Source organism: Pelodiscus sinensis, chromosome 9, assembly GCF_052426305.1.
Source record: "Pelodiscus sinensis isolate ZL-2025 chromosome 9, ASM5242630v1, whole genome shotgun sequence".
Classification (NCBI taxonomy): domain Eukaryota; kingdom Metazoa; phylum Chordata; order Testudines; family Trionychidae; genus Pelodiscus; species Pelodiscus sinensis.
This window is the reverse complement of record NC_143060.1, coordinates 63804170-63830700: the sequence shown is the minus strand read 5'-3', so window position 1 is coordinate 63830700 and position 26531 is coordinate 63804170. Positions and strand designations below refer to the sequence as shown.

Sequence of the window (26531 nt, the reverse complement as noted above, 5' to 3'; positions counted from 1 at the left end):
CCTGGGTCGCTGGCTGGCAGGTGGTATTTACAGTCAGTGTGTGGGTGCCTCTCACAGCGCCCCTCTCCCTGAGCCTGTAGCAGGCTTAGCACATCACCGGGGACAGAGGCTGCAGGTTGGAGTCTGAACCCGTGTTAAGCGATGACCATCCAACCAAGGAGGCCACCCTGCTGGGCTGCGCTGCCCTCCTGCCTCCCTGGTTCCTACTCCCTGCCAGCGAGCCGCGCCCGTACAACCCCCTGCCATGCGAGCGCCCCCCACCTGTGTACACCACGCTGGAAATGCGCTCGCTCTCCTCCCGGCCCCGCACGCTGCTCAGGCTGATCTCGTGCCAGGTGGCGGGCTGCAGGCGGCGGAGAGTGTACTCGGCGACGTCGTTGGCCACCGCCGCGCTTTCGGCTCTCCCTGCAACGCGTGGGCAGAACAAAGGGCTTGGTGGCCACCCGTTGGCTCATCTGCCCTGAGCAGGAGCCAGCAGATGCTCAGGCTGCCTGGTGGGGGGCAGAGACCCCGGCACAGCTCTGGGGTACAGGCAGTGTACGCAGCTCTGGGGTACAGGCAGGGACACAGGCAGTGTACACAGCCCTGGGGTACTGGCAGTGTAGGGGACATTGAACCTCTGTCCTGGGGCGGGGAGACACGGGCAGCAATGTGAGTGGCCTTTGGCCTCCTGCCTTGTTAGCCTGCAGGGACCAGGCACTCTGCAGCTCTGGCTTCTCCGTGCAGCAGCGTGCCTCCCGGCTGCTGTGCTAGGCCAGAGTGAGCCAGAAAAGCCTTTGGAGCGGGCTGCTGGCTTACCTTGTGCCGATCGGTAGGACACTCGGTAGTGGTCAAAAGCGGCCTCTGGAGGGCTCCAGGACAAGGTCACTGAGTCCTTGGTTATGTTGCCCACAGTGAGGTTCTTCGGGGGGTCGATCCCTAGAGGTGGCAGGCAGAGGAGCAGTCAGGGCATGGGGCCCTAGTGGCCAAACCCTTCTGTCTCGAGCGCTCGATAGGGGCCAGAGAGGGTCTCCCCGGTAAGCAAGGCCAGGATACACGGCCAGCGTGGGCGTGTGCAAAGGAGTGACAGAGAGACAGGCCACCGGGGGAGCTGCTCCATAGCCAGACTCACAGGGAGGCAGACCTCAAATGCCCTTCGGGGGTCCCTCCCCCCCACCGGGCTCTGAACAGGAGCCGAGGAACCAAACGGCCAGACACGAAGCCCAGCAACAGAGCCCCACTGGCTGCCTGCAGAGGAAGGCCGGAGGGCTCAGCCCTTCTCTGGGGTGCTGCTGTGTGTCGGAAATGGCTTAGCCCCCCTGCCCCGGCCCTCAGCTCCCATCTCTCTAAGCCCGTTTGTTTACAGCAGCTTCATCCTCCGCTGAAAGGAGGCTGCTGACTTGGATTTTGGGCCGCGTGCAGTGTTTGGGCCCCGGCAGAGAGTGCAGGATGAAGGGAGGCTAAATGCTTAACCCCTCCTATTGTTTTGGATTCAGTGGCCACGGCAAAGACGACAATGCGGACCAGGATTCGTAGCCTGCTGCGGTGGGAGCCCGAGACACATGATCTGGCTCCGGAGCGCGCCGGCAGGAGGCCTTTGACAAATGGCTTCGCTCGGGGGCAGGTGGGACTGGTGCCCGAGATGAATAATCCCTTTAAAATAACGATTTACCGGGCCAGCAACTTTCCTTTGTGACGATCAGTGACCCGGTTGGATCCCACTTTGGAGGAGTTTTGAGCCAGGAGCCGCCGTTATCCCCCGCCCGAGATTAGACGTGAGCATTACGTCCCGCCGGATGACTTTACCTGTTGTGATGGAGCCTACGATGGGCTCGGAGCTGACCAACCCATGCACGGCCACCAGGGACACGATATACTCTGTGGACGGCTGCAAGCCAGACAAGGGGGCGTGTCTCTTGCTTGCATCCAGCGTGACCTGCGTGGTCTCCTCCTTGTCTCTGGGGTGGTAGTTCAAGAGAAACCTGTCCGCCGGAGGGGAGGGGTCACTCCAGGTGATGTTCAGGCTGGAGGAAGTCACATGAGAGAAGTGCAGCTGCGTGATTGGCCGGAACCCTGGAAAGCAGAGAGAGGATTGGTCAGGCTTCGAGGGAGGAGCTTCGCATGCAACAAGACGCCTGTGTCGTACGGAACTGAGTCGATGCAAGTCTCATTCGAGCGGAGTGTCCTAGGCAAAGGAATGGCTCCGCCCTGAGACCCGTCTCGCTGGGCTGTGTCACTCCTGTAAAATACTGGGCCTCGCCACCCAGCTGGGCCAGATCGAGAGAGGCCAGCGCTGGCTGGGAACGGGAGGCAAACAGAACAAAGGGCGCTCAGGCCACAACAGAGGCCTCGCTCAGAGGCGACTGGTACCTGCTCAGGGGTGGGGAGGGACAACTGAAAGATTCGTCCTCTCCAACAACTTGAGTCCCAGGCACTCCCCCTCTGACCCTCAGTGGCCCCTTCCTGCAGCACCCAGCTGCTTGCTGCTTGTCAGCTCCAGGAGCTGCCATGCAGAGAGGGGCCCTGGCCAGCCAACCATGACAGAAAGGGGGAGGGCGCATCACCCTGCCCGGCCCCCCACGCCTCACCTCTGGCCTGCCTCCGGGAGACCCCGGACATGCGCTGCGGGTGAGACAGATGTTCAAACTCTGATCCTGCCCATTACATTCTGGGGGGGGGGGGAGAGCAGGAATTCGCCTGCTCGTGGGCTCTGCAAGCTTCTAGGGCAGAGGGGGGAGATGGTGGTATCTCCCTGAAGCCACCCGTCCCTCCCAGGAGATGGCGCAATCCGCGATGCCCATCCCCTCCCCCCCCACTCGTGAGCTTTCGCACTCAGTGACCCAGGGAGTGACCCCGCTAGTTCGGGGATCGTTGCTGGGGGCCCTCGCTGAGCCGCGTGGGCAGCTCACGCCTGCTGGATGGGCGGTCCCAGACTCGGGCGGACGTCTCTCTCTGCTCGCTGCGCATTGGCTGGCTTTCCTTTGCGCCCGGGACAGCGAGAGACCCGCCGGCCGTTGCACCAATCTGAGCCCTGGCAGCGCTGGGCCCGGCCCCTCCCTACCTGTGAAGGCGTCCACTGTGGACTCCAGGCTCTGCTGGCGGCCCCTCTCGGCAATGATGGAGATGGTGTATTCTGTGCCGGGGTCCAGGTCTGAGAGCGTCAGCTCGGCCTCGTCCCGGGGCACGGTCACCTCGGAGGCCATCCCCGAGGCCGGGATGAAGGTGACGCGGTAATGGTCGATGGGCCCCCGGGCCGGGGTCCAGGCCAGGGAGACGGACGTTTCTGAGGAGGCTGTCACCACGAGGTCCCGGGGACTGTCGAGCTCTGTGGGAGCAGACCGTGGCGGTGAAGGGTTGTGCCAGCCCCGGGGTGCAGCACGTGGAGTTCGCTGTTTGGATTGTGGGCAGCTGAGCCTGCCCAGAGGTGACTGTAGCATAGGCTCTGGGGTGTGAACAGGCGGGGAGGGGCAGGAAGGCTAGTGCTTCTGGCAGCCACAGGTACCCTCCCCTACTCACAAGACCCAGGCATGCGTAGGAAGCCCATGGCTGTGGGCTACGTAGGAGCTTGCACTGGTGTAACTGTGCCGCTGTCAGCTCTCTGCTGTAGCCACACAAAGCCGCCGGGAGACAGCCCCGAGCGACAGCAATGAGACCCACAGAAGCAGTAACAGAGGCGTAAGCTGTGCCAGCCTAGCGGGCAGGGTGTTGTAGCAGAGGCTGCACCGCACAGCCTGGGTCCCCTATCACGCCCTAGGCTAAGGCTGGGCATGGGCCTAAGGAGGCAGCGCTGGGCTTTCAGAATGATGCCGGGAGCACTGCGCTGGGTGTTTTATTTTGCCTGTGGCTAGGTCCATGTAACTCACCAGTCCTAGCGTTCATGGTGGCGGGGATGCTCTGCTTGCTCTCCATGATGGCCGATATCCCGACTCCGTACTCCGTTCCCGGCACCAGATCTGCCACACACACACACACAGACACAGGATGCTTACACACAAAGACACAGGATGTTAATGTGCATGCACGAGTCTGCGTGTGTGCGTGCGTGTTCCCAACCGCATGACTGCATCACCGTTGTCTCGCCTTCCCGCATTCTCACTTCACCGTCAACCTTGCCCTGGGAACTTCACGTTCTCTGGTGGAGCCGTCAAGATGTTTGTGAAAAGCACCGGTCGCGAGGTGCAAAAGCGGCTGCCGAAAAACGGCCAATGAAACGATCTGGAGGTGCGGAATTATTTCTTGGTGGTCAAGCACCGCCTTCCCAGACGTGCCCCGAGTGAAACGACAGGGGCAAGTCTTTGGAGGGGATGCACCAGACCCCAGAAACCAGCCTCCCATTGTGAGAGGTCTCCCAAGCAGCTACCCGAGGAAGCCATCGGCCGTGCAACGATTTCTGTGGGTCCGCCCACATCCGGGAGGTGGAGCCGTGCTACATGCTCTTGATCGCCCTCTACTGGCACCTGATCTAGGAGCTGTTTAATTCTATACACCCCTGCCTTAGTGCACAGCATCTACTCGACTGGCAGGGTCCACGCGGTCAGTCACTGCAGGGTAGACTCACACCTGAGCTCGCCATGGACTAAACGTGTGCATAGAGCAGCCCAGAGTTACCACTTTAGAGCAGGGGTGGGGAACGTAGGGCCTGGGGGTCCGATGAGGCCCCTGGCTTGCCTGACGCTGGCCCCTGAGGCTCAGGGCTCCCTCTCAGCACTGGGCAGCCCGTACTGGTGCCCCAGCCTCCTTCTGTGTCCCTGTAGGGCTGGAGCGTGCAAAATCTACTAGCCTGGGCCCACCTAGGCTCTGGTGCACGAGGGGGATGTGGGGAGGGTTGTTCTCCGGCTCAGTAAGGGGCCACGGCAGGGAGAGTTTGTTTTTTATTTTTTTGCTTCTCATTTGTGTGCGGCCCCCAACTGATTTTTCTGGGGGGCAGTGGCCCCCAACCCAGAAAAGGTTCCCCAGCCCTGTTCTAGACCCTGCTTTGAAAATGGAGAGCACTACAGAAGTGCTAAGTCATATTCTTAGAGATCAACACAAGTCACGTTCTCCTGGGCCTCTGAGGATGGGACAAGAAGCAATGGGCTTAAATTGCAGCAAGGGAGAACATAAGAACGGCCGTACTGGGTCAGACCAAATGTCCATCTAGCCCAGTAGCCTGTCTGCCGACAGCGGCCAACACCAGGTGCCCCAGAGAGGGTGGACCAAAGACAATGATCAAGTGATTTGTCTCCTGCCATCCCTCTCCAGCCTCTGACAAACAGAGGCCAAGGACACCATTTCTATCCCCTGGCTAATAGCCTTTTATGGACCTAACCTCCATGAAGCTTAGGCTGGACACTAGGGAAAACTGTCAGAGTGGTGAAACACTGGAATAAATTGCCCAGGAAGGTTGTGGAATCTCCATCACTGGGGATATTTAAGAGCATGTTAGAGAGACGCCCGTCAGGGATGGTCTAGGCAGTGCTTGGTCCTGCCGTGAGGGCAGGGGACTGCACTCGATGACCTCTCGAGGTCTCTTCCCGTTCTAGGATTCTGTGATTCTATATCTTGATTAAATCCGGACCCATGGATTTGTGTATGTCTAGCAGTTCTTAACCTGTTCTTTCTCCATCGAGGGCTGCCCACCTCCTTCCCATTCTGCGTTGCCTAGTGCGGTAGTCTGGGAGCTGACTTTGTCTGTGAAGACCGAGGCAAAAAAAAGCATTGAGTGCTTCAGCTTCCCTGGGTCAAAACCTTGCACCTGACGAAGGAGTTTTGACCCATGGAAGCTTATGCCCAAATAAATCCATTAGTCTTTAAGGGGCCGCAGGACTCCTCGTTGTGTGTGTACAAAGCCCTTCAGAGCCAGAGACTCAGCCGGAGAGATGAAAACGTGAGACTGGCTTTGTTCGCCATGGTTTGACGTCTAACGCTGTCACCTGCGTTTCTTATTTTTTTGAGGTGCAAATGAAATCCTCAGTAATTAACGAAGGGACGGTCTGGTGTCCTCTGCGGTAGGCACCGCCTGTGCTTTCTGACTCCAGAGAGTGAAATCTGGCTAATTTCCCGGGCACCCGATTGCAGATCACTCTTTTATCTAGGTAGAATATCTCCTCGGTTTCTCTGTCACTTCCCTTTGGCTTCTGATGGGTTTATTTCTCTCCTGCCTGGCCATTATTGATCGCCCCCATCAAGTTAGATAAAGCTGTAACAAACCAGCAGCCAAGCGAGACTCACATCCACAGAAGCAACTTGGCTAAGTTGTGACACAGCCCCATGGGGCAGTCTCTACCTCGGCACAGCCTCCGACCTCTTCCTGTCCTTCTGTGGACTAGGGGGGCAGGGTACATAGGTTGTATTCTCTGCCACTGCACTGCTAGGCGGCCTGCAAGTCCTGCCATGTCTCCGTGCCTTTGTTTTCCCGGCTCTGCTTTGCCTGCCTTGTTCAATTAGATTGTACACTCGGCCTCTCTCACAACCTCTTTGTACTGCACAGAGCTCAGTGGAGCACTGATGTCAGCGGGGGATGGCAAATACTACTCTAAATACAAGTAATAACGATCATTTCGGCACCAGAGCTAGTGTCGTGGCCGGCGCTTCTGCGTGGAAAATCTGGCCCAATTGTGGGTGCCGAGCACTGGAAACCGCTCCGAGCTGGTTGGAAAAGCTGGGCCCGAGCAGTCGCACGAATCTCATCCATTGGCCCCACCTTGATCAGGAAAGTCAGGCCTAGACAGCAGGGCTGGTGGGGTGGCGTTCCCCCAGGCTCTCGGCAAGTGCTCCGAGTCCTCCTGCTGGCGCATGTGATCAGATCACAAAGAGCTTTGTTCTTTGCTCTGGCCAGGGAGAGGGAAGCCAAGCAGCTAAACCATCCCTGGCTCTAACTAGTGACTGCATAACTAGTGAGGTGTGAACAGGCCACACCAGAGGTCCTGTTCTGTGCACGCTTCCTCTTGGCACAGTCGTGGACTGGGGAATCCAACTCGGATCTGCCCTTTTAACAGCTGCCAAAACGTCCCTCCCTTTCCCCGCATCTGTGTGTACAGAAAAGGGAGAGTCCTAGTCCTCCTCCTTCGCACGGGCCCATGCAAACACCAGGGCCCGTTGTGCAGACGCAGCAGAGGTCTGGAGAAGCACCCTGCCTGAATTCAGATGGCACCCGCACCGTGTCCATTCTCTCCAAGCCACCTTGGTCTGCAAAACCAACCTGGCAATCTGACCATCTTCTGAGATTGCCAGGACTTCCAGCTGCTGGCTCTGCAGGGGGTACCAGGAGGTGGCCTTTTCCTGCCCAGGTTTGATCCAGGATGCACACGAAAGTAAATCAAGAATAATACAACAAACTGAAACTGCAGCACCTCCCAGGTTCTGAATGTCAAGGGTTGCTATGAGCTCTGAAGAGGCGTCTGAGAGAGGGTGCAAAAAGACAAGCAGCAGAAGCAGCCAGCTTTGTGCCAAGAGAGAAAGACAAAACAAACACTAAAAATAAATCCCCCACTAGGGCAGAACGTCCTTGCCAGCAGAATTAAAAGAAACATGTTTCATGCGTCTGTGTAGCCCAGTCATGAGATGCAGCACAGACCAGCTACTGATTCTGTGCAGCGTGAGAGTCCTGCTTTTCCAAGCAGTTCAACTGAGATGAGAGATCTCTTCTCTCTGGCTCCTTCCTTCCTTTTGTTCTCAGGACAGGGGATTCCTCCAAGGCCCATGTAAGGATGAGTGATGGACAGCAGCTCCAGGCCCATCTGGCCAAAAACCAGGGAGGAAGTTGGCCAAAGTTTAAGAATAGCTGTGCAGGTTATTTTGGGTTTGCCTGTTTGGAAAAGGATCGGTGTTTTCAGTTATTGGACGTGTACGGCAAAATGTTCGGGTTTGGAATTTTCCATTTGCTCCTCCACCTCTCCTGTTTCCTCTGCAAAGGGGGAGGAAGAGCACGAGGGAAAGGACCAAGAGGCAGCAGGATCAGCAGAGAAGGACCAACTAAAAACTGACCGTGTTTATTTTTTGATTTCCTGGGCGATAAGACCCTGGGAAATTAAAATTAAAACATTTCCCACAACAATTTCTGAGTCTGAAAAAAGGCAGGTGTCCAGCTGAAACATTTAATTCCAGCGCCGCCTCCGCCCATGTGCCAGGGTCACAAACATGATCTTCCATCAGCTCCCCTTCTCCAGCGAGGCCAGATCCTTGGCCAACGGAAAGAGACTCTCATGGAAAGACACCAGTGGATGCCAACTGGAGATCTTGCCTTACGCGTCTGTTAATTTTTATTGCTGCCAGCACTGGCAGCTAATGGTGGAGAGGGAGCTGGCATATACTCTGAGCTGTGTCTCGTCAACAGAATTGGTCTCTGAGTTCCGTTTGCAGAATCCCAGTTGCTGAGAGGCAGCGTTGGACAGGATGCATTCAGACCCTAGACATGGGTAAGAGGGATAGCAGCTCAGCTCTGCTTTCACCTTTCAATGGAGCCAAGCCGGTGGTAATTAGGTGGGGCCCGCTACCGCACAGACCCACTTTTTCGCCTGTCCTTGTACGTTGTACCAGCTGAGCATGAGCTAGTTCACTCAACCAGCCAGTAGGTGGCAGGGCTAGTCCACGCAGTAGGCTCTCCCCAGCCCCTGTGAAATCACTGGGCATCTTGGCCGACATGGCGCTGGGCTATCGGTGTCCAGGATGAGCAGTAGCTAAGGGTCAGGCCAAAGATCATTAGACCTGGGTCGCTGGGCTGGCGTGCACGGGGGCCCAAGCAGGAGGCTGCGGTTCAGGGACACCTGCCGGGGATTTGGCTGCAGAAAGGATCCATCTGTCCAGAAGACCCCATGAGCTGGGATTCCCCTCCCAAAATCACATACTGTGGCTGACAGGCCAGCAGGCAGATCCTCTCCTTTGGGGTAAAAGGAAACCAACCGGCTGCGGGAAGAGAGAGGCAGGGAGGGGACTGTGGGAAGGGAAGGAGATGGAGAGCTGGGAGAGCCTGAAATAGTCTTTTGTTAGGTGTCCACCCATGCAGGACCGAGTCCAGTGAGGGGTTCGGTTCCCTCCGCGTGGACATGCCCGTTCGTTCTTCACTGCAGCACCCAGCAACGTACGGGAGAGTAAGGAAAACAGAGAGTAAGGAAAACAGCCCTTTCCCAGGCCACTGACAGCAAAACTACGTGAGTCCCCTCCAAAGAACCGCATCACTGCATCCACTCCAGAGGCAGCCCACTGCTCGCGCGGTGCCGTATCCTGGCCGGAGCGGCAGCTGGGGATCCCAGGCGCTCGTGAGGCGGCGGAAGGCAAATGCTCTTCCTAGCAGTGCACAGCCTGGCCCGGTTCTCTCCCGCTGCGTCCGCCACAAAAGAAAGGAGAGTTGCACGTTGACAGGGCCAGCAGGACGTTCCTTGCCACTCGGTTCTCTCCTCCCACTGTCAGCATGCCCGGAGGCACGGATGCCAGGCCACCTACGTAGAGCTCTTCCCTGCGGAACTTCCTCCCTTCTTGCTCTCTGCCCTCTGGACTCCAGTCCAGCCAGACTGCCTCAGAGGAGCAGCGTTCGCCTGGGCCGGTATTTGGCTAGGAGCTCTCCAACGCCGAGGAAGTGGTGGTGGGTACTCAGCAGATGCCAGGCATCCCCCGGAGCCAGCGGCGGTGCGGTGCTCTCGTGGCATTCGGAGTTTGGGGCTAGCGGTTGGGTGGCGCGTAACCCCCACGTCCTGCCCAGCTGTGATTATTACAGCTGTCACAGCACTCATTGCAAAAGGAGGGACGCTAGCGCTGGAGGCCGGCTCGGTTTCCAGCTTGGCTAATTACCTTCTGCTGACCTAAATTCCTCTTGCAGCTTAATTGGATACTGCTGGTCTTTTTCCCCTGCCTCTCTCGGGAGATGGGGGGGGGGGGGGCAGTGTTGCTGTGTTGTGAACCAGCTGCCAGTCTCCCATGATGGGCAAAGTCATTCCTGTGTTGTCTCTTGCGGAGATTGCGTTCATCAGCGGTTTACAGTGCTAGAGTTACCCTGTATTTGATTTCCCTATACAGTGCCGAGGCTTTCAATGGGAGTTGGAAGGTGATAATGGAAAAAAGACTCTAAATAAAAATGAGTCATTTACACTGAAGTAGCGTCTGAGTCTATGGAGATGAGCCGTGTAAAGGAAGAGTAACAAGAGGAAGGGGAAAGAATCATTATGGTGTGTGTGCCGGGACAGCGCTCCTTAGGGGTAATGTGGGTGGGGTAATGTTGATCTTCTCCGTAGTGTAGACAAGCCCTAGGATCCAAAACTCAGTTGCTACCCCAGCCAGCGGCAAGAAATACAATAGTATCGTAAGTCTTATTTCTTCACACAATGTGCAATCGACCTGTGGAACTCCTTGCCATAGGATGTTGTGAAGACTGGGACTTTAACAGGGTTCAAAAATGAGCTAGATACCTTCATGGGGGACAGGTCCATCAATGGGTATTAGCCAGGGTGCGTAGGAAGGGTGTGCCTAGCCTCTGTCAGAGGCTGAAAATGGGGAACAGGGGAGGGATCACTGGAGACCTGATCCTGGATCTGAACCCCTTTGGGTTTGAAGGGAGATTTGAGTGCAGCTCCAGGTGTCTCAGCCGTGGGCCATCTCTGCTAGACACTGGGATTTGTGGGAAAGAGTGGAGTCACAGGTGACCTAGGAGACGGAACCACGTTTCTGTGGGGACCAGAAAGCCTAGCTGTTACGAAACTTGTGGTGTTGCTATTAACCAAAGGGTGCCAGCTACACCGGGGAGACGTCACGCCCCGCAGAATTCCCGGTGGAATTTCTGTACATAGTGCAACTAACAGGAGACTCTTAGGATGCTCAGTCCCTTTACTGTCCACATACAAGTGCCAGACCACTGGCGAATCAGCTAGAGAGATGCAGGTGGGTCCCACAGACATGGCAGAGGTGCGGCTTCGCTGCTATTTTTAGCCATGCTAGTTAGATCCAAACTAGATCAGGTATGTCTGCAGGTGCTGCTGCACCCCCCCTTGTCCGCCATGCAGACATACCCCAAGTCTCACCCGTGTCAGTCAGGAAGCACCACTGCAGGCGGACATGGGCGAATCGGGCCCAGGTTGTCTCAAGAGCATCTCAGTCCACAGCAACCCTGTCAGACCAATCTGTCATTTGCCATGTGCCTTCTTAAGATTCTGATCCAAAGCCCAGAAGGTGAATCGGGGACCAATGCCAGACAGAATTTGGGGCCCAAATGCCTTTGGCAGCATCCCTTTAGAATAAGGAGTAGATGCCCCATGCCACCCCAGAAAATGCCTAGAAAGAATTTACAGAGGACTGCAGTGAGATCCTGTTCCACGCGCGGGGGAGTTTTGTGATCTCCTCAGCTGCTGACTCAACGTAAGGTAATGGGTTTTTGGGGCTTGTCTCTCTTCACTGTGCATCAGTCCCTGTCTCAGAATCATGGACAGAGACTGGATCCTTCATCTGGACTCACCCTCTCATGCTACTTTGCTCCTGATGATTTTTGCCACAATAACCCCTTTATCGTGTTTGCTTTCATGGGCTTTAAACTTGGCAACTGCTCCCAGTGAAATCTTTCAGGAACAGACGATGCTCTCAGTTACATGGAGGCAAATCCAGACTGATGCCCTGGATGATATTCATGTGAAGGGAGTAACGTCAGATTTGCATCGTGTAACTGACAGCAGAATTCGGTCCATTAGCCGTGTGTACCTGTTTGTCCGTACAGGCAGGAAACGTCTCTGAAGAAAGCCGGCTACTGAGTTAAACCAGATCACTGGTTTTGTGAGTCTGTGATGCCTCCTTCTAATCAAAATCTGCTTCTCAAAGCAGTTCCCCCTCATAAAATGCAGCAAAAATTACTTCTAATATTGTATTTTTCGCTCACACCCCATTGTCACACTCATTGCTCTAATTGCTTTCCAGCCCTGCAGTCTTTTTTGTATGTGATTGTGTTAGGTTTGCAACTTTCCAGCCTACCGGCGTATGACATGGGCTTCCCCCAAAATCACTTGTTTTGCCACAGGCTCTAGCTCGACACGTGCCAGACCATCGGGGGGAACCGCTAGACGGATGGCAGAGGCGGGGCCCGCAGATTGTGCATGGTCTTGTGTGCTGAGCATGACCTGGCAGAGGTCTGTCTTGGCTGCTATTTTTAGCCACGCTCGTTAGCGCAAAGCCAGATCAGGTGTGCCTGCAGGTGCTGCCGCTCTCCTTCGACTGCCGTGTAGACGTACCTAAGTCTGACCGGTGTCGGTCAGGAAGCACCACTGCAATCAGTGATGGGCGAACCAGGCCCAAGTTGTCTCAAGAGCATCTCAGCACACAGGGCGTGGGATGGGGAAGGCCGTATGATGCATGGGCTTGGGAGACCCCTTCGCTGGTCTCCTGAATGAGGCCCAGTGCATGGAGAAGAACATTCCCCGCAGCCTGGCAGGTCTGCAGAGGGATTTACCTGTGAGTGTGGCCCGGGTGGTCATGCCAGCGCTGCGGGGCACCAGCATCTCGTGGTACTGCTCGCCTGCGAGGGTGCTGTACACCACCTTGTAGGTCTGTACCTCCGCCTCGCTGTTGTCCCACTCCAGCTCCAGGCTGGCCGACGTCCGCAAGCCCACCCGCAGGTTCTTGGGCGCGTCGATCTCTAGACGAGAGAAGAAAACGAGAGCAGCTGCCGCGTGTCTGGGATCACAGCCGAGACAACGCTTCCGCGCGAGGGCAAGGAATGCAAGCTGGGCGCTGGCGAGGCCAGGAGATTCCACAGCTCGAACCTCTCTAGTCCGGCACCCTCAGGGCTGCCTGATTGGCACCAAACCAGAGAATTTGCCAAACCACGGGAGGTCAATACTGTAGCAAGTCTCTCCGTACTGATGCAGCCTACGGCTACCCAAGGCTTATCAGCTCTCTTCATAACAAAGCGCTAGTGTTGTTACACAATTGGACTGTACTGGCACAAGGAAATAAGTAGATCAAACCCAACAACATGCTCGCGTTTAGCAGCATTGCCGACACTTCCACGGCTTGCCGGGCACTGAGAAGACGTTTTGGGTTAAATTAGAACTAAAGAACAGTGCAGAACACTGAGGTATATCTAAACTACACCCCTCTGTCAGCAGAGGGATGTAAATTAGCTGTATCGAAAGTGCAAATGAAGCTGGGATTTAAATAGCCTGTGTTTCATTTGGATAATGGCGGCCACCACTTTTTTCCGAAATGGGGCTTTTCGAAAAAAATCCCCCGGCAGTTTAGATGGGGCATTTTTGACAGAAATGCCCCATTTCGAAAGATCCTATACTCATTTTTTGAAGAGTACAGGATCTTTCAAAAGGGGGCATTTTTTTTTTTCAAAAAGCCCCATTCCGAAAAAAGCGGCGGCCATCATTATGCAAATGAAGCGCGGGATATTTAAATCCCGGCTTCATTTGCACTTTCGATACATCTAATTTACATCCCGCTGCTGACAGAGGGGTGTAGTTTAGATGTAGCCTGAGAGCCAGGACTGGGGCTGTAAACAAACTTTATGGGACCGCAGGAAACTTGGGCACACCCACGATAAGTGGACATCTGGTTAACTAAAATCATGCCGGAGCAGGGATGTTAGTAAATCGAAGGCTGAGAGCCCCCCATTGGCGCCGATACTCCTACTTACAAGGAGTAAGGGAAGTCGACTGGAGTAGTTGCTCCTGTTGACCTCCACATGTGAGGGTGGCACTGAAGCTCGACTTAAGATTTGTCGACTCCAGCTACATATTTTACGTAGCTGGAATTACAGACCTTCAGCCGACCTTCCCCAGGGTGTGGGCTGAGCCTCAGTAGACCTTGTCTACCTATATATTTGTTTTGTTTTTGGAGGGATTTTTTGATCCTAGCATCTCTTCGAGATAATACAAGGAAAGGCAAATTCAGCAGCTTGATAGCTCTATATAGCTCATTCTAAAAATATACAGTAGACACTACATTCGCTGTCCTACAAGCACTGGTATCCACCGATAATATACATGACAGGTAATTTATAAACCATAAAATAGCACTGAAATATGCTCTCTAGCTTCTCCTTTATGGCGTGGTAAATTAAACCCGTTCGCCCTTCACAAGCTTAGCATCAATTAGAGTTTTACCGACTGGGTAGAATATTCGTATAAAGTATAAAACCAAGATAACCAAATTTGTAACTGTGTCCCTGTCAGCTACGTGACAGCAGATTGTCTCAGGGTGGAGGATACACCCCCCCAACCTTCTCTCTCTCTCATTGGGAATAGATGGGGCATTCCCCCCTCCCTCCTCCCAAAAAAGGTGCCTAAAAGCCTTCTTTAAAAAAATCTGGGGTTTTTTTTAGTTAGTTAAAGACCCATGCCAGAGCCTGCTGTCCCACTACCCTAGGGGTGAAGCCCAAAGCCTGAGCTCTGTTGCCCCTGGAAAGTTGGGGAGCTGCCTGCTCCCCCAGCGCTTGCCCCAGCTGTCTGCAGAAAGCTCCAATCACAGCCTAGGAGACTGTGGCTGCCCGAAAAGCCCCTCATGGCAGTCTGCGAGAGACACTGCTATAAACCCACACCCTCGCGATGGGCTGCCATGCGACAGGGCTGGGGGTAGAACTAAAACATGGGTCTGAGCTTTGGGGGCCCAGGCGTATGACGTACCCTCACGGAAATGAATTCCTGTCCCTTCTTGCACCTTTCAGCCAACCGATGTCTCTGGGTTACGAAGCGCTGCCTTAGCGCAATACTTACTAGGCAAAAATCAGCACAGCTCCATTGACTTCAATAGAACTACACTGATTTAAGCCAGCTGAGATTCTGAACCCTTGTGGAGCACTGTAGACGTAGGATTTTTTTCCCCCTCCTGACAAATACCTATTGCAAATAGGACAGGCAACCAGATTCTGGAGATAGAAAGATGGCCGTGTATACACTGCACAGTACTGATAGATGGCTATGTACTGAAGAGGAAAACATACAGAGATACTGAACAGAGCTGCCAGCCTAGAAAGTCCTTCGCCCAAAACGTGTTTACCCTGACGTGCTGCAAAATCAGAGATTATGCAGTGAGTCAGAGCGGCACAGTACAGTCGTCTCCAATTGAAGGTTGCCGTAAGAAAGGCTCTTGTGGAGCTCCATGGTGTTGGTTCGGCGGTTCACACAGGCAGCCGCTGGTAGCAGAGGAGTGAGGGGTCGTGTCTGGTTACTGCTCTAGTGCGCGGAGAAGATACAGGGCGTGACCTCTGAAGGAAAGAGGCTCCGCTCCTATCATGAGCAGAGGACGGGCATTTAGTCTGGCAGTGTTGTCTGTCTGTCAGGCAGTGTGTCCTTTAAAGCCAGTTGCCTACCCAGTCTGTCAGTCCATCAACCGGCCAGCCAGCGGGGTGTGTCTGAGTCTGTCAGTCAGTGCTTTAGCCTGTTGGTGGGGTCAGGCAAGCAGAAGGTCCTGGTAAGCCTGTCGGAAAAGGAGTCAGTCTATTTGTGAGGGCAGCTGGTCTCAGCCTGGGTGTCACCGAGTCAAGTCAGTCTGTTCGTCGGTTATCTGGTGAGTGGGCCTGTTTGTCTGGTGTCTCGATGGCTGGCTGCGTAGCGCACCAGACTCTGGCCAGCGGGCTTTTCAGTGGCACCAATGTACCTGTCGTGAAGGTGGTGACAGCAGAATCACTCTCGTTGGTCCCTCGCACTGCAGAGATGGAGACGTCGTACCGCGAGCCGGGCCGCAGGGCCTGCATGGAGTACTGGCTGAGGGGAGGCTGCAGTCGGAACGTGGTCTTCCCCCCTTCCCCGTTCACCAGGCCGTACTTCAGAAGGATGTAGTCTACTTTAGCTCGGGGCGGGGTCCACTCCACGAAGGCGACTGTGTCCGAAACGTCTCGCACCAGGATTTGCGTGGGCCCGTCAATTACTAGATACCAAAGAAGCATATTAGTTGGGGGAGTTAAACACAGACAGAAAATGATTTAGATAATGGCATAAGGAGTACGCTTATGAAATTTGTGGATGAGACCAACTTAAGAGGGGCTGTAAACGTTTTGGAGGATAGCATTATAATTCAAAATGATCTGGGCAAATTGGAGAAATGGTCTGAAGTAAATAGGATGAAATTCAGTAAGGAGAAATGCAAAGTGCTCCACTTAGGAAGGAGCAATCTGTTTCACACATACAGAACGAGAAGTGACTGCCTAGGAAGGAGTCCTGTGGAAAGGGATCTGTGGTCATAGTGACCACACGCTAAATATTAGTGAGACACTAGTGCAAAAAAGCCGGTTGTACCAGTGAATTGTCTTCGCTGTCAAAGAATTGTGCCTGAGTTCTAGTCGGAATGTGTCTAGTTGCAACATCTAGTCATTCTGCCTGTCCTGTTTTTTTCTGCTACGTTGGCACCTTCTGCTCCTCAGGGTCAGTTCTTATAAAGTACGAACATATCACCCCTTCCCTTTCTCTTTGTTCAACTAAAGAGGCAACTCCTCCATGGTCTGTCACCTATAAAGCATGTTTTCCGGTCCTCGAATCACCCCCCTTGCTTTTCTCTGAGCCGTCTCCAATTGAACTGTGGGCTCAAGAACTGGACACGGGGTTCCAGCTGCGGTCACCTTCCGGGCCAAATACACAGAAAATATCCCCTCCCTATTCCCGCTTAATATTCCTGTTTCTACTTCCAAGGATCATATTAGCCCTTTTGGCCGACAGCACTGCAGAGGAAGCTTGTGCTTAGCTGATTACCCACCATTACCACCAAGTTCCTTTCAGAATTGCTGCTTCCGCGATCCTGTAAGTAAAGCCAGCACTCTTTATTCCTAGATGCATGACCTTTGGTCGTATTCAAATGCATCTGATTTGAGCTCCAAATCAATGACCTCTTCTCGTCACTATTTACTGCTTCCCCTATCTTTGTGTCATCTGTAACCTTTACCAGGGATGATTTTATGTTTTCTTCCAGATCTTTGGTTAAAAACATTAAATAGCCTTGAGCCAAGAACTGATCCATGCAGGACCCCACTAGAAACATCCAAGCTTAACGATAATTCCTCCTTTCTAATTACATTTTGACACCTGTCAGCCAATTTTTAATAATCTTAATCCAGGGTTTGCAGGATGAGTTTCCAGGGTGTTGAAAATACGAGCAGAGTTGAGAAAACAACTAGCACTTTCCAGAGACTCTTGAAAACGTGACGTTCGTGACAATATCCCAGAGGTTCTCCCCATCCTTTGAAAAAGAGAGAGGACTTGTGTGACGTAGTGGGGGTACCTTGCTGGGGCTGTAGGCGACCTCTGCTGTCTGTAGCACGACCCAGCAGGGCAGGGGGTGAGTCATTATGCAAAGGGGGCTCCAAACCTGTCTGACCAGCTACCCCCCAGGGAGAGAAACAAAGGAAGGTGGAATGCCGCTCCTGGCTGGGGGACAGGGCTGGAAGAGAGTTAGTTAGTTTCTGTCTGGGAAGCAGGGGAGAAGGAGCTGGGGAGGGGAGCTGGGATTATAGGGCCCAGCCACACCCCATCTCAAGGGGGGGGGCACTGAGGCCTCTTAGCCCCAGTTCCTGTAACCAGATGACATCGGTGCTGTGCTGTATCCTGGAGAAGCAATAAACTCCCTCTATTCTACTGGCTGGTGGAGTCTGTTCGTTCCATTTCGGGGGTGCAGGAGACGGGAAAACCCCAACGCGTCGTCACAACTTGTAGGCCGATCTTTAGAACGTGGAATGATTGGGCTAGAACTCTCCAAAGAGAAGCAATGCCTCTTGGGATTTCCATTGCTCCCTTTTGGGTCTGGAAATCCCACAAGATTGTGTTGACATTTCTACTTCCTCTGGAAGAAATCCAGAAATGCAGGGACTGCGTGGAAATAAAAAAAAAAATCTAAAAGAAAAAAGCTACATGGTGAAAAAATTTGGATTCAAAGTCTGGGTCAATGCTGGTTGATTCTAATTTGCTTTGCCTGTCTGTAGGTATTGTAATGACAGGAGGCAAGCATCTGTGTGGTGTTCATATACTGTAGCAGCATTAACATGCAGGGCCTGCCGTGTGGCCATTTCTGAGTCTTTCTTTCTATCTGGGAATCTGAGACCTATTATCCAGGTTTATATTGTACGGGAGCTTGTTTGTTTTGTTTTCCTAGTGACAGCCCATGTTGTATTTATGGAGCTAGTATTAAATACGCTGGTTGTGAAGGCCAGGGCTTAGTTAGGGCAAGTGAAAAATGTTCTTTTTTTCAAGTGCATTTTGAATGTTGGACAGATTTCATCAGATAACAGACACGGAATATATAGACACCCAAAGGCGGCTGGAGTGTTGGAGTTATTTAAGAAGTTTCCTACACACACACTTATTCAGAAATAGCTCTTCCTGATTAGCTGCGGGGGTGGACGCTTTGATTCCAAAATAGAGTAGCTCATTCAAAATGAGTTCAGTGGATTAAGATTGTGGGTGTTCTGTTCCTGGGCCACGAATCCGATGCCTACCTGTCCCCCATGCATTGCTGCTCAGTGTACCTAAAAAAATCAAGGGTTTTTGGCCACAGAAACTGCAGTTGTGACAGCAGAAACAGCGAAGCTTGTATTTTTGGCTTGGATATTCCATGGGAATAGCCCACCCGTCTCCCTCATGCACCTTTGCAAATTGCAGCCTGCATGTGAACCTTTAACGCGCAAGTGCTAATGGACTGTAACTTGGTCATCAGTCTGTCTAGAATTTTGTGAATTCCTTGTGGCAAAACTTCAGGGAAGAAAGTTTTTTCAACTCCACTGGCCAAGGTATCCAGGTTCCAGCCAGACTAGGGTGTCTCAGATCTTGGGAGCATGGATTGCGCAATAGCTTTGGGTGGAAATCATGGGAAATCCTGTTTGTGCTCAAACCGAGGACAGTTCGGCTGAGCTTCATGATGGGACTTTGGGTTCATTGCCTCTTGAAACCAAATGGGCAGGATCCCACTGGAATCCCACCCTCCCATGAACCAAAACAGGAAAGAAAAGCGTGCATGAGAGATCGTCCGCCTCCTCTCAAGATTCAAAAATCTCTGGAGTGTTAGAAGCAGTCCTTTCCAGACCCAGATTCTGTGGCTAATCCCCTCTCTATATAATGGGTGGGCTAAGCCACACCAAACGAAATCAACTCTCCCCCAGATCGAATCCCTCACGTGTTGGGGCAGCTGGGACCCATCTTTTTGTAGTCAAGAACCACACGTGTTGAGTGAGAGGCAGGAATCAAGAGGTGAAATCCTGGGGCATATGTATCACAGGAAGTCGGACTAGATCGGGGTGGGCAATAAATTGGTGGTGATTCACCAGGGTTAGTCCCTGATGGGCTGCTGCTGCTATATTTACCTGCCCCGCCACAGGTACAGGCGATGGCAGCTCCCGTGGCCAATGAGAGCTGCGATCCACGGCCAATGGGAGCTGCACAGGTGCAGGTAAATACAATGGTAGGGAGGCTCACCAGCAGCTAACCCTGGCAGACCAAATCCAGCCTGCGGGCCAGTATTTTCCCACCCTGAGCTAGATGATCACAATGATCCGTGCTGGATGGAAGATTTATGAATCTACTAATCTAATTTGCGTGGTCCCTTATGAACGGAAACCATTTGTGTTTGAGGCTGCTCTACTCGCAACAGCTTCCCTAGTTAGGGGAATGGAAATGTTGAGTCATGACCAATAGGTGTCTCTGTTAAGCCACATCCTACAAGCGGGGGCTAAGCACACACACACACAATGCCAAAGGAAAGACTTTGTGTGTGTTTGCGGAGATGGAGACCTTGTCTGCACTGAGGTGATAGAGTTTCTAATGTTAGAAAGACCCTCCTGTGCTGACAGCAGAGACCTCTCAGTTGTAGTGCGCATTTTAGGGTACGTTTCCTAGCAGCCTTTCAGTCTCCAGATCCATTAAAGCCCTAATTAGCAACCTCATTAGACCATTGCAGCTCTGTCACCGTTTCTGTCTGTAAGTGGTGTGGCTGGAGGGAGCACTCGACGGGCTTGCCAGGATTCAGAGTGGGAACGTAGATGTGTGCTTTGCCCCGTGTTACATTTGACTCCGCCTCGAAAGGGTTCGTTAGCGGTGTGCAGGCCCAGAACATCTACTCTAGTCTGCTGTCGGGGGGTGGAGGTGGGGGGCGGAGAAGGAGGGAACAACTGATGAGGCTTGTGGCTGGTATAAAATATTGGGTTCTGAAGAGACCTGAATCCATCAATGTTAGCCAAGGACCCTCAGCATCGCTCAGGCTTTGGACCTTAATCTGGTACCTGGGTGTGCTGGGTGGGGACTCGGTTGGGGAACTGGGAACGCTCAGCCTCCATCTCAGAAACGTGCCTAAGGTGAGCTCATGAGAGAGGGGTAATTTCCTTGCACAGAACAAGAACGGACCTGAGCTTTTACTTAGAGCCAAAACTGGGTCTTGTTCAAGCTCAGTTTCTCCAGGCTTCCCTGGCATGTGCATCATGCCAGGAGCGGGAGTTGGATCTAGCGAGGTGCACAGAGCTTCCCTGCTCTGCATATTTGTTCCTAGATGGGCATTCGGCCCAGCAGGAATTACAATTCCGAGGGTGGAAGAGAGGAGATGGCAGAGGAGAACGTGAGCTCGGGTGGAACAGCGAGGATTCATTTTCCCTTTGGTATTGTCACACTTCCTGAGCCTTGCGCAAAAGGGTGTAAACACCAAAGACGTGTCAAAATACAGCGAGATGGGCTGTTCCCGGGGCACTCCTGCACCTGCTGTGCTGCCCAGATGGAATCGGACAGCTGTGATAAAGCCTCCAGGGCCTGTGTTTCACCCGAATCGGCTCTCCGTATAGAGCTTCGCCCCTCCCTAGTGTGCATCTGAGATTGAAATGGCACAGCTCAGTCACGTGGTATCAGGATAACGGGGCCTGTGCCAGAAAATTTGCATTTGTGGTGGGGGAAAGTCAGACACAAAGTGGCTCTGATGTTGCAGTCCGGAGGTGTCTCTAATTATTACCTTCCTTGCAGACACAATGGAGGCCAAGGTACTCCCTGGGGCAAGTCGGGGATGCTAGCCCCAGGAGGAATTTTCCCTCTGAGTTTGTCTAGCAAAGAGTAAAAGCAGCGTTGCAAGGTAACCTCAGTGAAGAGGGTGTATTTGGATAAAAGGAGCAGAATGCTCAGCTGACCTGCCAAGCACACCCACATTTCCAGAGGTTAAAACCATTTTAGTTTGAATTCAGTGGAGCAAACCCAGGTGGGGATCTGGCCCATTGCTCGGCTGCTCTGTTGGTGACAGGTGTATGAACACCCCTGGAGACTAGATTCTTATTCTTACGCAGGGCACTAGTACAACATGGGCAACAGAAATGTGAACTGCCCCACGCCCATCGGGGTGCTCCTGCCATGCTCGGGGGCGTGTGCGCACCTCTATGTGAGAGAGAGCAGCTCATCCATTCCTGGGCATCTCTGCCGAAACAGCCGATAAGGGAACCCGGGAATGCCAATTGTGTTGGTGTGTTTTGTGATGCGGACGCACGTCCACTGGGTTGACACCAGCGCCTCATTTCGCCTGGCCACCGAAGGGTCTCCGCTCTCAGGAGATACCAGCCTTCAGCTTGGCTCTGCCCTGGAGGGGACGGGCTAAGCCACGTGACAGGCCCACGCTGGGCTCAGGCCCGTTTCTGGGTCTGGGAAGATGCAGCAGGCCCGAAGGCTAAAGGACGAGGGAGTCACTCACGGGTGGAGACACTGCCAGAGGTGGCGGGGCTCCTGGCTTGCTCCTTCAGGGCTACCACGTTGACGATGTATTCTTCCCCCGGCTTCAGGCCCGTCTGGTTGAAGGTGGTGACGCCGCTGGGAAGCTGTGCGATGACGCCCCCTTCGTTGTTCTGGAGAGATTAAAGGAGAGATCAGCACAGAGAGGCGGCGGGGGAGTCTGGCCCTGGGTGCAGTAGCTGGAGAAGATGATGGGGCTAGATGGCAGGTCACCATGGCCCCAAATATAGCGCATCAACAATCATGGGGGGGTATTTCCACCTGGGGAAAACTTAAAAACTCCCTGCATGTCTGTTTCATCGATGGGAGATCTTCCTTATTCAGTGATCCCCATTGTTTTCATTGGGCCTGGGGAAGTGCTTGGAAACGTGCCCAGAAGGCATCACACCCCTTGGGATGGGTGGACTCCTTCCCCAAGGGCGGGATCCCAATGCCCCCTCGCCGCCAGTCGCAGCTCAGAGAGTCAGAGTCATCTGCTGCCGCTCACCCCTCAGTTATTGCTTCCAGGTGGCAGGTGGGCAGGCAGCGTTTTTTCCCAGCCCTCGGGTTTTTAACCACTGTGCGCACGCACGCAAGCTGGTAGAGTGACTCCACATGAGACCAGGTAAAGAAAAGGATCCAGGATTCATCCCTTTCACGTCTCGGCTGCCAGGCACATCATGGGGTTTATATAAAGCTATGAAACAGCAAGGGCTGTGGGTTTGGCACACAGGGCTTTTGAAGCATCTCTATTAAGTCTTTCTACTCCGTGTATTTCCTCTGGAAAACAGGAGTCTTTAAGCAAGTGCAAATGTCACTGTTCCCGCCAGGGTTAGCCCAAATGAAACTTTTCTAGTCATTGTCCTCGCTAATAATATACTAAGCAAATCTCTGCACATAGATTTCCATTCATCTTCTTCCTTTTTCTCGTGAAACTAGCAGTCTTCCACTGCACCCCTAAACTGTCATGTTACCTTTTCTAATTTTCTTTCTTTTTTTAACCTCTTTCTGTTGCTTTGTCATTTTCTGTGAGCTCTATTGTTTTGTGAGCCATTCCCTCTACTGCCGCAAATCTCATTGTGTGGGTTTTTTTCCCCTTTCACACAGAGCCAGCACAGACTTGTCTTCTGAAATCACTTTTATTTTATATTATGGAGTAACAAGAACGAACAGAATTAAAGTCTTCTTGCAGGAGCACAGGGAGTCTGTCTCTGGAGCAGTTTGTGGGGATTGCGAGAACAAAAGGGTTGCTGCCTCATGTAGGTTTCTTAGAAAAGTAATGGTGTAGTGCACTGAAAACAATGGCATCCTACCTCCATAGCCACGTACACCGCAGCTGTAATGTTAATGTGATATTAATGCCCTTGCCTATATCGACTTTTCCCTGTCCCTGCTGTTTAATGTTTGCATTTCTTTCTGGCTAAACAATGCAAATAGACTGATCAGTTTCATTATAGTTCTAATCAGTGTTGATTCGCTTTTCATTGTCAGGGTCTTAGAAAGGCAGTGCTATGCTGTGGTGTTGGGTGGGGGGGGGGTTTGGGCAGCGAGAGGGAATTTTGCTTTTTGGAATGTTTTAAAATACCCTGGAAATGTTTCTGTTGGTCTTAGGACTTTAAGAATTTAGCTTTTCAAATGTTAAAGTTGGGATACATTTGACCTGAACAGTTCACTTGAAATTTACAGATTTTACAGCGTTTAGGCTGAAAATTTCAAAGCCACTGGGAAGGATCTGCCTGCCCTTATTAATCACATGCTGCAGCATGATCAAAAGCTATTGTCTTATTTCTCCTATCCTATAGAGCACCACTGTTTATAAAATTCAGGTGCCTCACAAACTGTCTTATTTCATCCCAAGGTGTTTGTTGTACCAGTACTTACATTTTGCATTTGTATAATGTGGGCTAAGGTCTGATGGGAAAATGGCAGCACTTTTTCGTGCAGGCCGAAACCAACGTGTCACAGATTGCATTGTGACATCATTGGCTTGTGCTGACACATCACAATGTCAAGTTAAAGCAGGACTCCTGCATTGTCTGTGCACTGTCATGCTATTCCCTTGGGACCGGGGACAAAGCCATGAACATTAGGTCTGTGCAAAGTCTCTAGGGAGAGCTGATTTTCACACAGAAATAGGGTAAGATCGCCAAATGCACTTTGAGGCTCTGTTTCCCCAGAGGGAGGTCATAGCATTTCTGTCAATCCCTATGTTGTAAGGATTGATTCACTAGTGTTTGTAAAATGTTGTAAAGATCTGTTAGTTTTGGCTAGTTCACTTAAGGCTTGGGTAGCTTTTCCATTAGGATTTATTTTTTAGTGGTTTATCCTCATTTTGATTGAAAATTACCTCTGGGTTTATACATGCAATACATGAACTGTGACTCTTAAAACGGGTGTGTACGTGTGTGTGTGCGTGCGTGTGTGTGACTCTTAAAAGGGTGTGTGTGTGTGTGTGTGTGTGTGTGTGTGTGTACACAAACATCAAATTACAAAAAAATCCCTCCAGCCCTTTTGGAAAACAAAGCTGTTTTTGTCAATTTTCACTCTTTATTTTTCTTTTGTACTGGTGCTGGCTGTAGGTTTTCACACCTTCAGGGGCCCAGTTCTGCAGTTCTTTATTGCACAGAACCCTTGTTTACTTCAGTGGCAGCTTTTCCTGCACCCAAGTGATATAATTGGGCTATTCATCCACATTTCTTTTATTGTAAGGTACGTAGGATATTCCTGTGGAGACGTGTCGGATACAGTTTGCGCAGTAATTCCATACAGGTCGTGCAATAACCGAGAATAAAGATTAAATATAGAATCAATAACAACTTTATTGTGGTTTTATCAGCGTTTGAAATTTAGGGCAATGGTTTCAGCCCTCAACCTTCATTTTAGCAAGCTCTGTCACAGTGGTTACAGGTTTCCAGCCAGCACTCTTTGTAGTTGTGATTTAGGCTGCCAAGGGCTCAGGGCTTCTGGAAATCAGAATATTTGGGTGGGGAAAAAATGAACTTTAGGGGTGTAGCTTTCGACACCCAAGCAGGTTTCTAAAATGGGCTTTCAGAGATGCTGATCAAATGCCTCATCTTCACACTGATAAGATAGGACAGATGAATCAGTCACTGAATTGCCCTGCCTTTGATTAGACTTTTCTGAACCAGAGAGAGAAAACAGAATGAAGTAGGGGGAGAGAGAAAGGTAAGAGGGAGGAAATGGAGGAAGAGGAGAAGGGAAGAGAGCAAGAGGCCACGTCAAGGAACAGAGGGTGGGTGAAACCCATTGGTTTATATAAATGTAAGATTGTTTTCATGGAATTCCCTTTATACTAAGAGTGCATGTCCTAATCCCAAAGGTCCCTGGAAAATACGGTTCAGCGCAGAGCTTGAGGTTAACTGATCGAGATTGCGACCTGAGGTTTTACTGCTTTTTTGGGGGAAGGAGAGGGCAGCGTAGGGTATTGTTCAGATGGAGTTCACCCAGGCCTTGTCCTGCATGTGTGACTGCTCCTTTAAACGGGGACCTATTAGCGTGACCGTCCCACACAGCTGGCTTTGGGCGGCCAGCAGTGATACTGCAGTGGTCTCTGGTGTTCCTACCTTGGGGATGAAGCTGATCTCCCAGCCGTCAAAAGAGAAGGAAAAGGGCTCCCACTGCACCTCCACGGTGGTCTCCGTGATCGTCTTGAACTGCAGCCCTCGTGGCGTGGAGAGATCTGGAATGCAGCAGCGTGGGTCACATTAGCTACGCTCTGGCTCTGTTCCTGCTTTCATCCACCGTGCCCACGGCACAAGGCATAGGTCTCCTTTGACTCGGCACATACAGGGGTAAACCTGCCTGCTGGTGCCCAGTGAGGTACTGCCGGCTGGTCAGGAGTGGTCTGTGTGAATGAGTTTCTGGTGGGAAATGCCCCCTTCTTCAAACCAGAGATTATTGTGGGAAATTTTTTTTTTCATTTTTTGCTTAAAAAAATTAAATTTTACGTTGGGAAAATCCAAATGACTGGTGCCCTGTATCCCTGGCTGGGAGGATCCTGTCGGTGTCCCTTTGCTTTGGAAGCTACAGCGGGGAGGAGGGGGAGGTGGGAAGTCTGACCCCGGGAGAGGTGGGGAGTCGGCCTCTGTCAGCTCGTCTGCAAGACTCATGTCCATTTCAGGTTCTCCCTGCAGGCAGAAAGTGAAATTGACATGAGCCATCCAGGTGGCCAAAGGAGCAGCTGAAAAATTCCATTCTGATTCTGCCCTCGCAGATTTTTCTGGAATTTCTGCACTGTGAAATGTTGCGGTTCCTCCTTCTCATCCTGAAAATCTTTCCAAAACCTCAGATTTTTCCGTGGGTCAAAATTCCTCTCTCTCTCGCCTCTCTCTTGTGTATTCACGATGGCAGCATGTGACAGGTTCTCATTAAGAAAAAGCATCAATGTAATAGAGAGAGAAATGAAGTGGGATTATTTTAACCCTTCCCGCCCCAAACTGTTCCCTGTGTCAAGCGGAAATTCAGTGATGAGAGGAGGAATACATGGCTGATAGTGAAAAGAGTTTTAGTGTTTTTAACAAGCCTACATCACACCCAGACACATTTCTAATAGCGCCGCAGGTTTTATCTGGGCCATTTGTTTAAAAGGGCTGTGGTAGAGAGGGAGAATATTCCAGTGGGTAGGCTGCTAGCCTGGAATGTGAGAGATCTGGGTTCAGTTCCTTGTTCTGTGACCTTGGCCAAGTCACTTAGTCTCTCTGTGCCTCAGTTCCCCATCTGTATGATGGGAAAATGAAGCTGATGGTGTATGTCCTTCCCTAATTCACAAGGCTTCTGTGAGGACACACACTCTGACGCTATGTCTAGACTACAGGCTTCTTTCAGAAGTAGCTTTTCAGGAAGAGATCTTCCGGAAAAACTTCTTTCGAAACAAAGTGTCTACAGAGCAAAAGCACAACGAGAAAGCGATGTGCTTTTTCGAAAGAG

General features: G+C 52.1%; 1 protein-coding gene and 1 long non-coding RNA gene across 3 annotated transcripts in view; one reads left to right on the top strand and one right to left on the bottom strand.

Annotated features, from left to right (window-relative positions):
* The window catches only part of TNR (tenascin R), a 111610-nt gene that overhangs the window by 18434 nt on the left and 66645 nt on the right, over nt 1-26531 (bottom strand). The window contains exons 5-13 of the mRNA XM_075936915.2: nt 25169-25284; nt 21568-21718; nt 15532-15801; nt 12380-12565; nt 3843-3932; nt 3041-3304; nt 1786-2052; nt 799-918; nt 262-405 (exon numbers count right to left, since the gene is read on the bottom strand). Of these exons, the coding sequence (XP_075793030.2) occupies nt 262-405; nt 799-918; nt 1786-2052; nt 3041-3304; nt 3843-3932; nt 12380-12565; nt 15532-15801; nt 21568-21718; nt 25169-25284 (1608 nt within the window). The remainder of the gene's footprint in view (nt 1-261; nt 406-798; nt 919-1785; nt 2053-3040; nt 3305-3842; nt 3933-12379; nt 12566-15531; nt 15802-21567; nt 21719-25168; nt 25285-26531) is intronic.
* Nucleotides 1-26531, top strand: part of LOC142830623 (uncharacterized) — a 165582-nt gene that overhangs the window by 72504 nt on the left and 66547 nt on the right. The window lies entirely within an intron of this gene.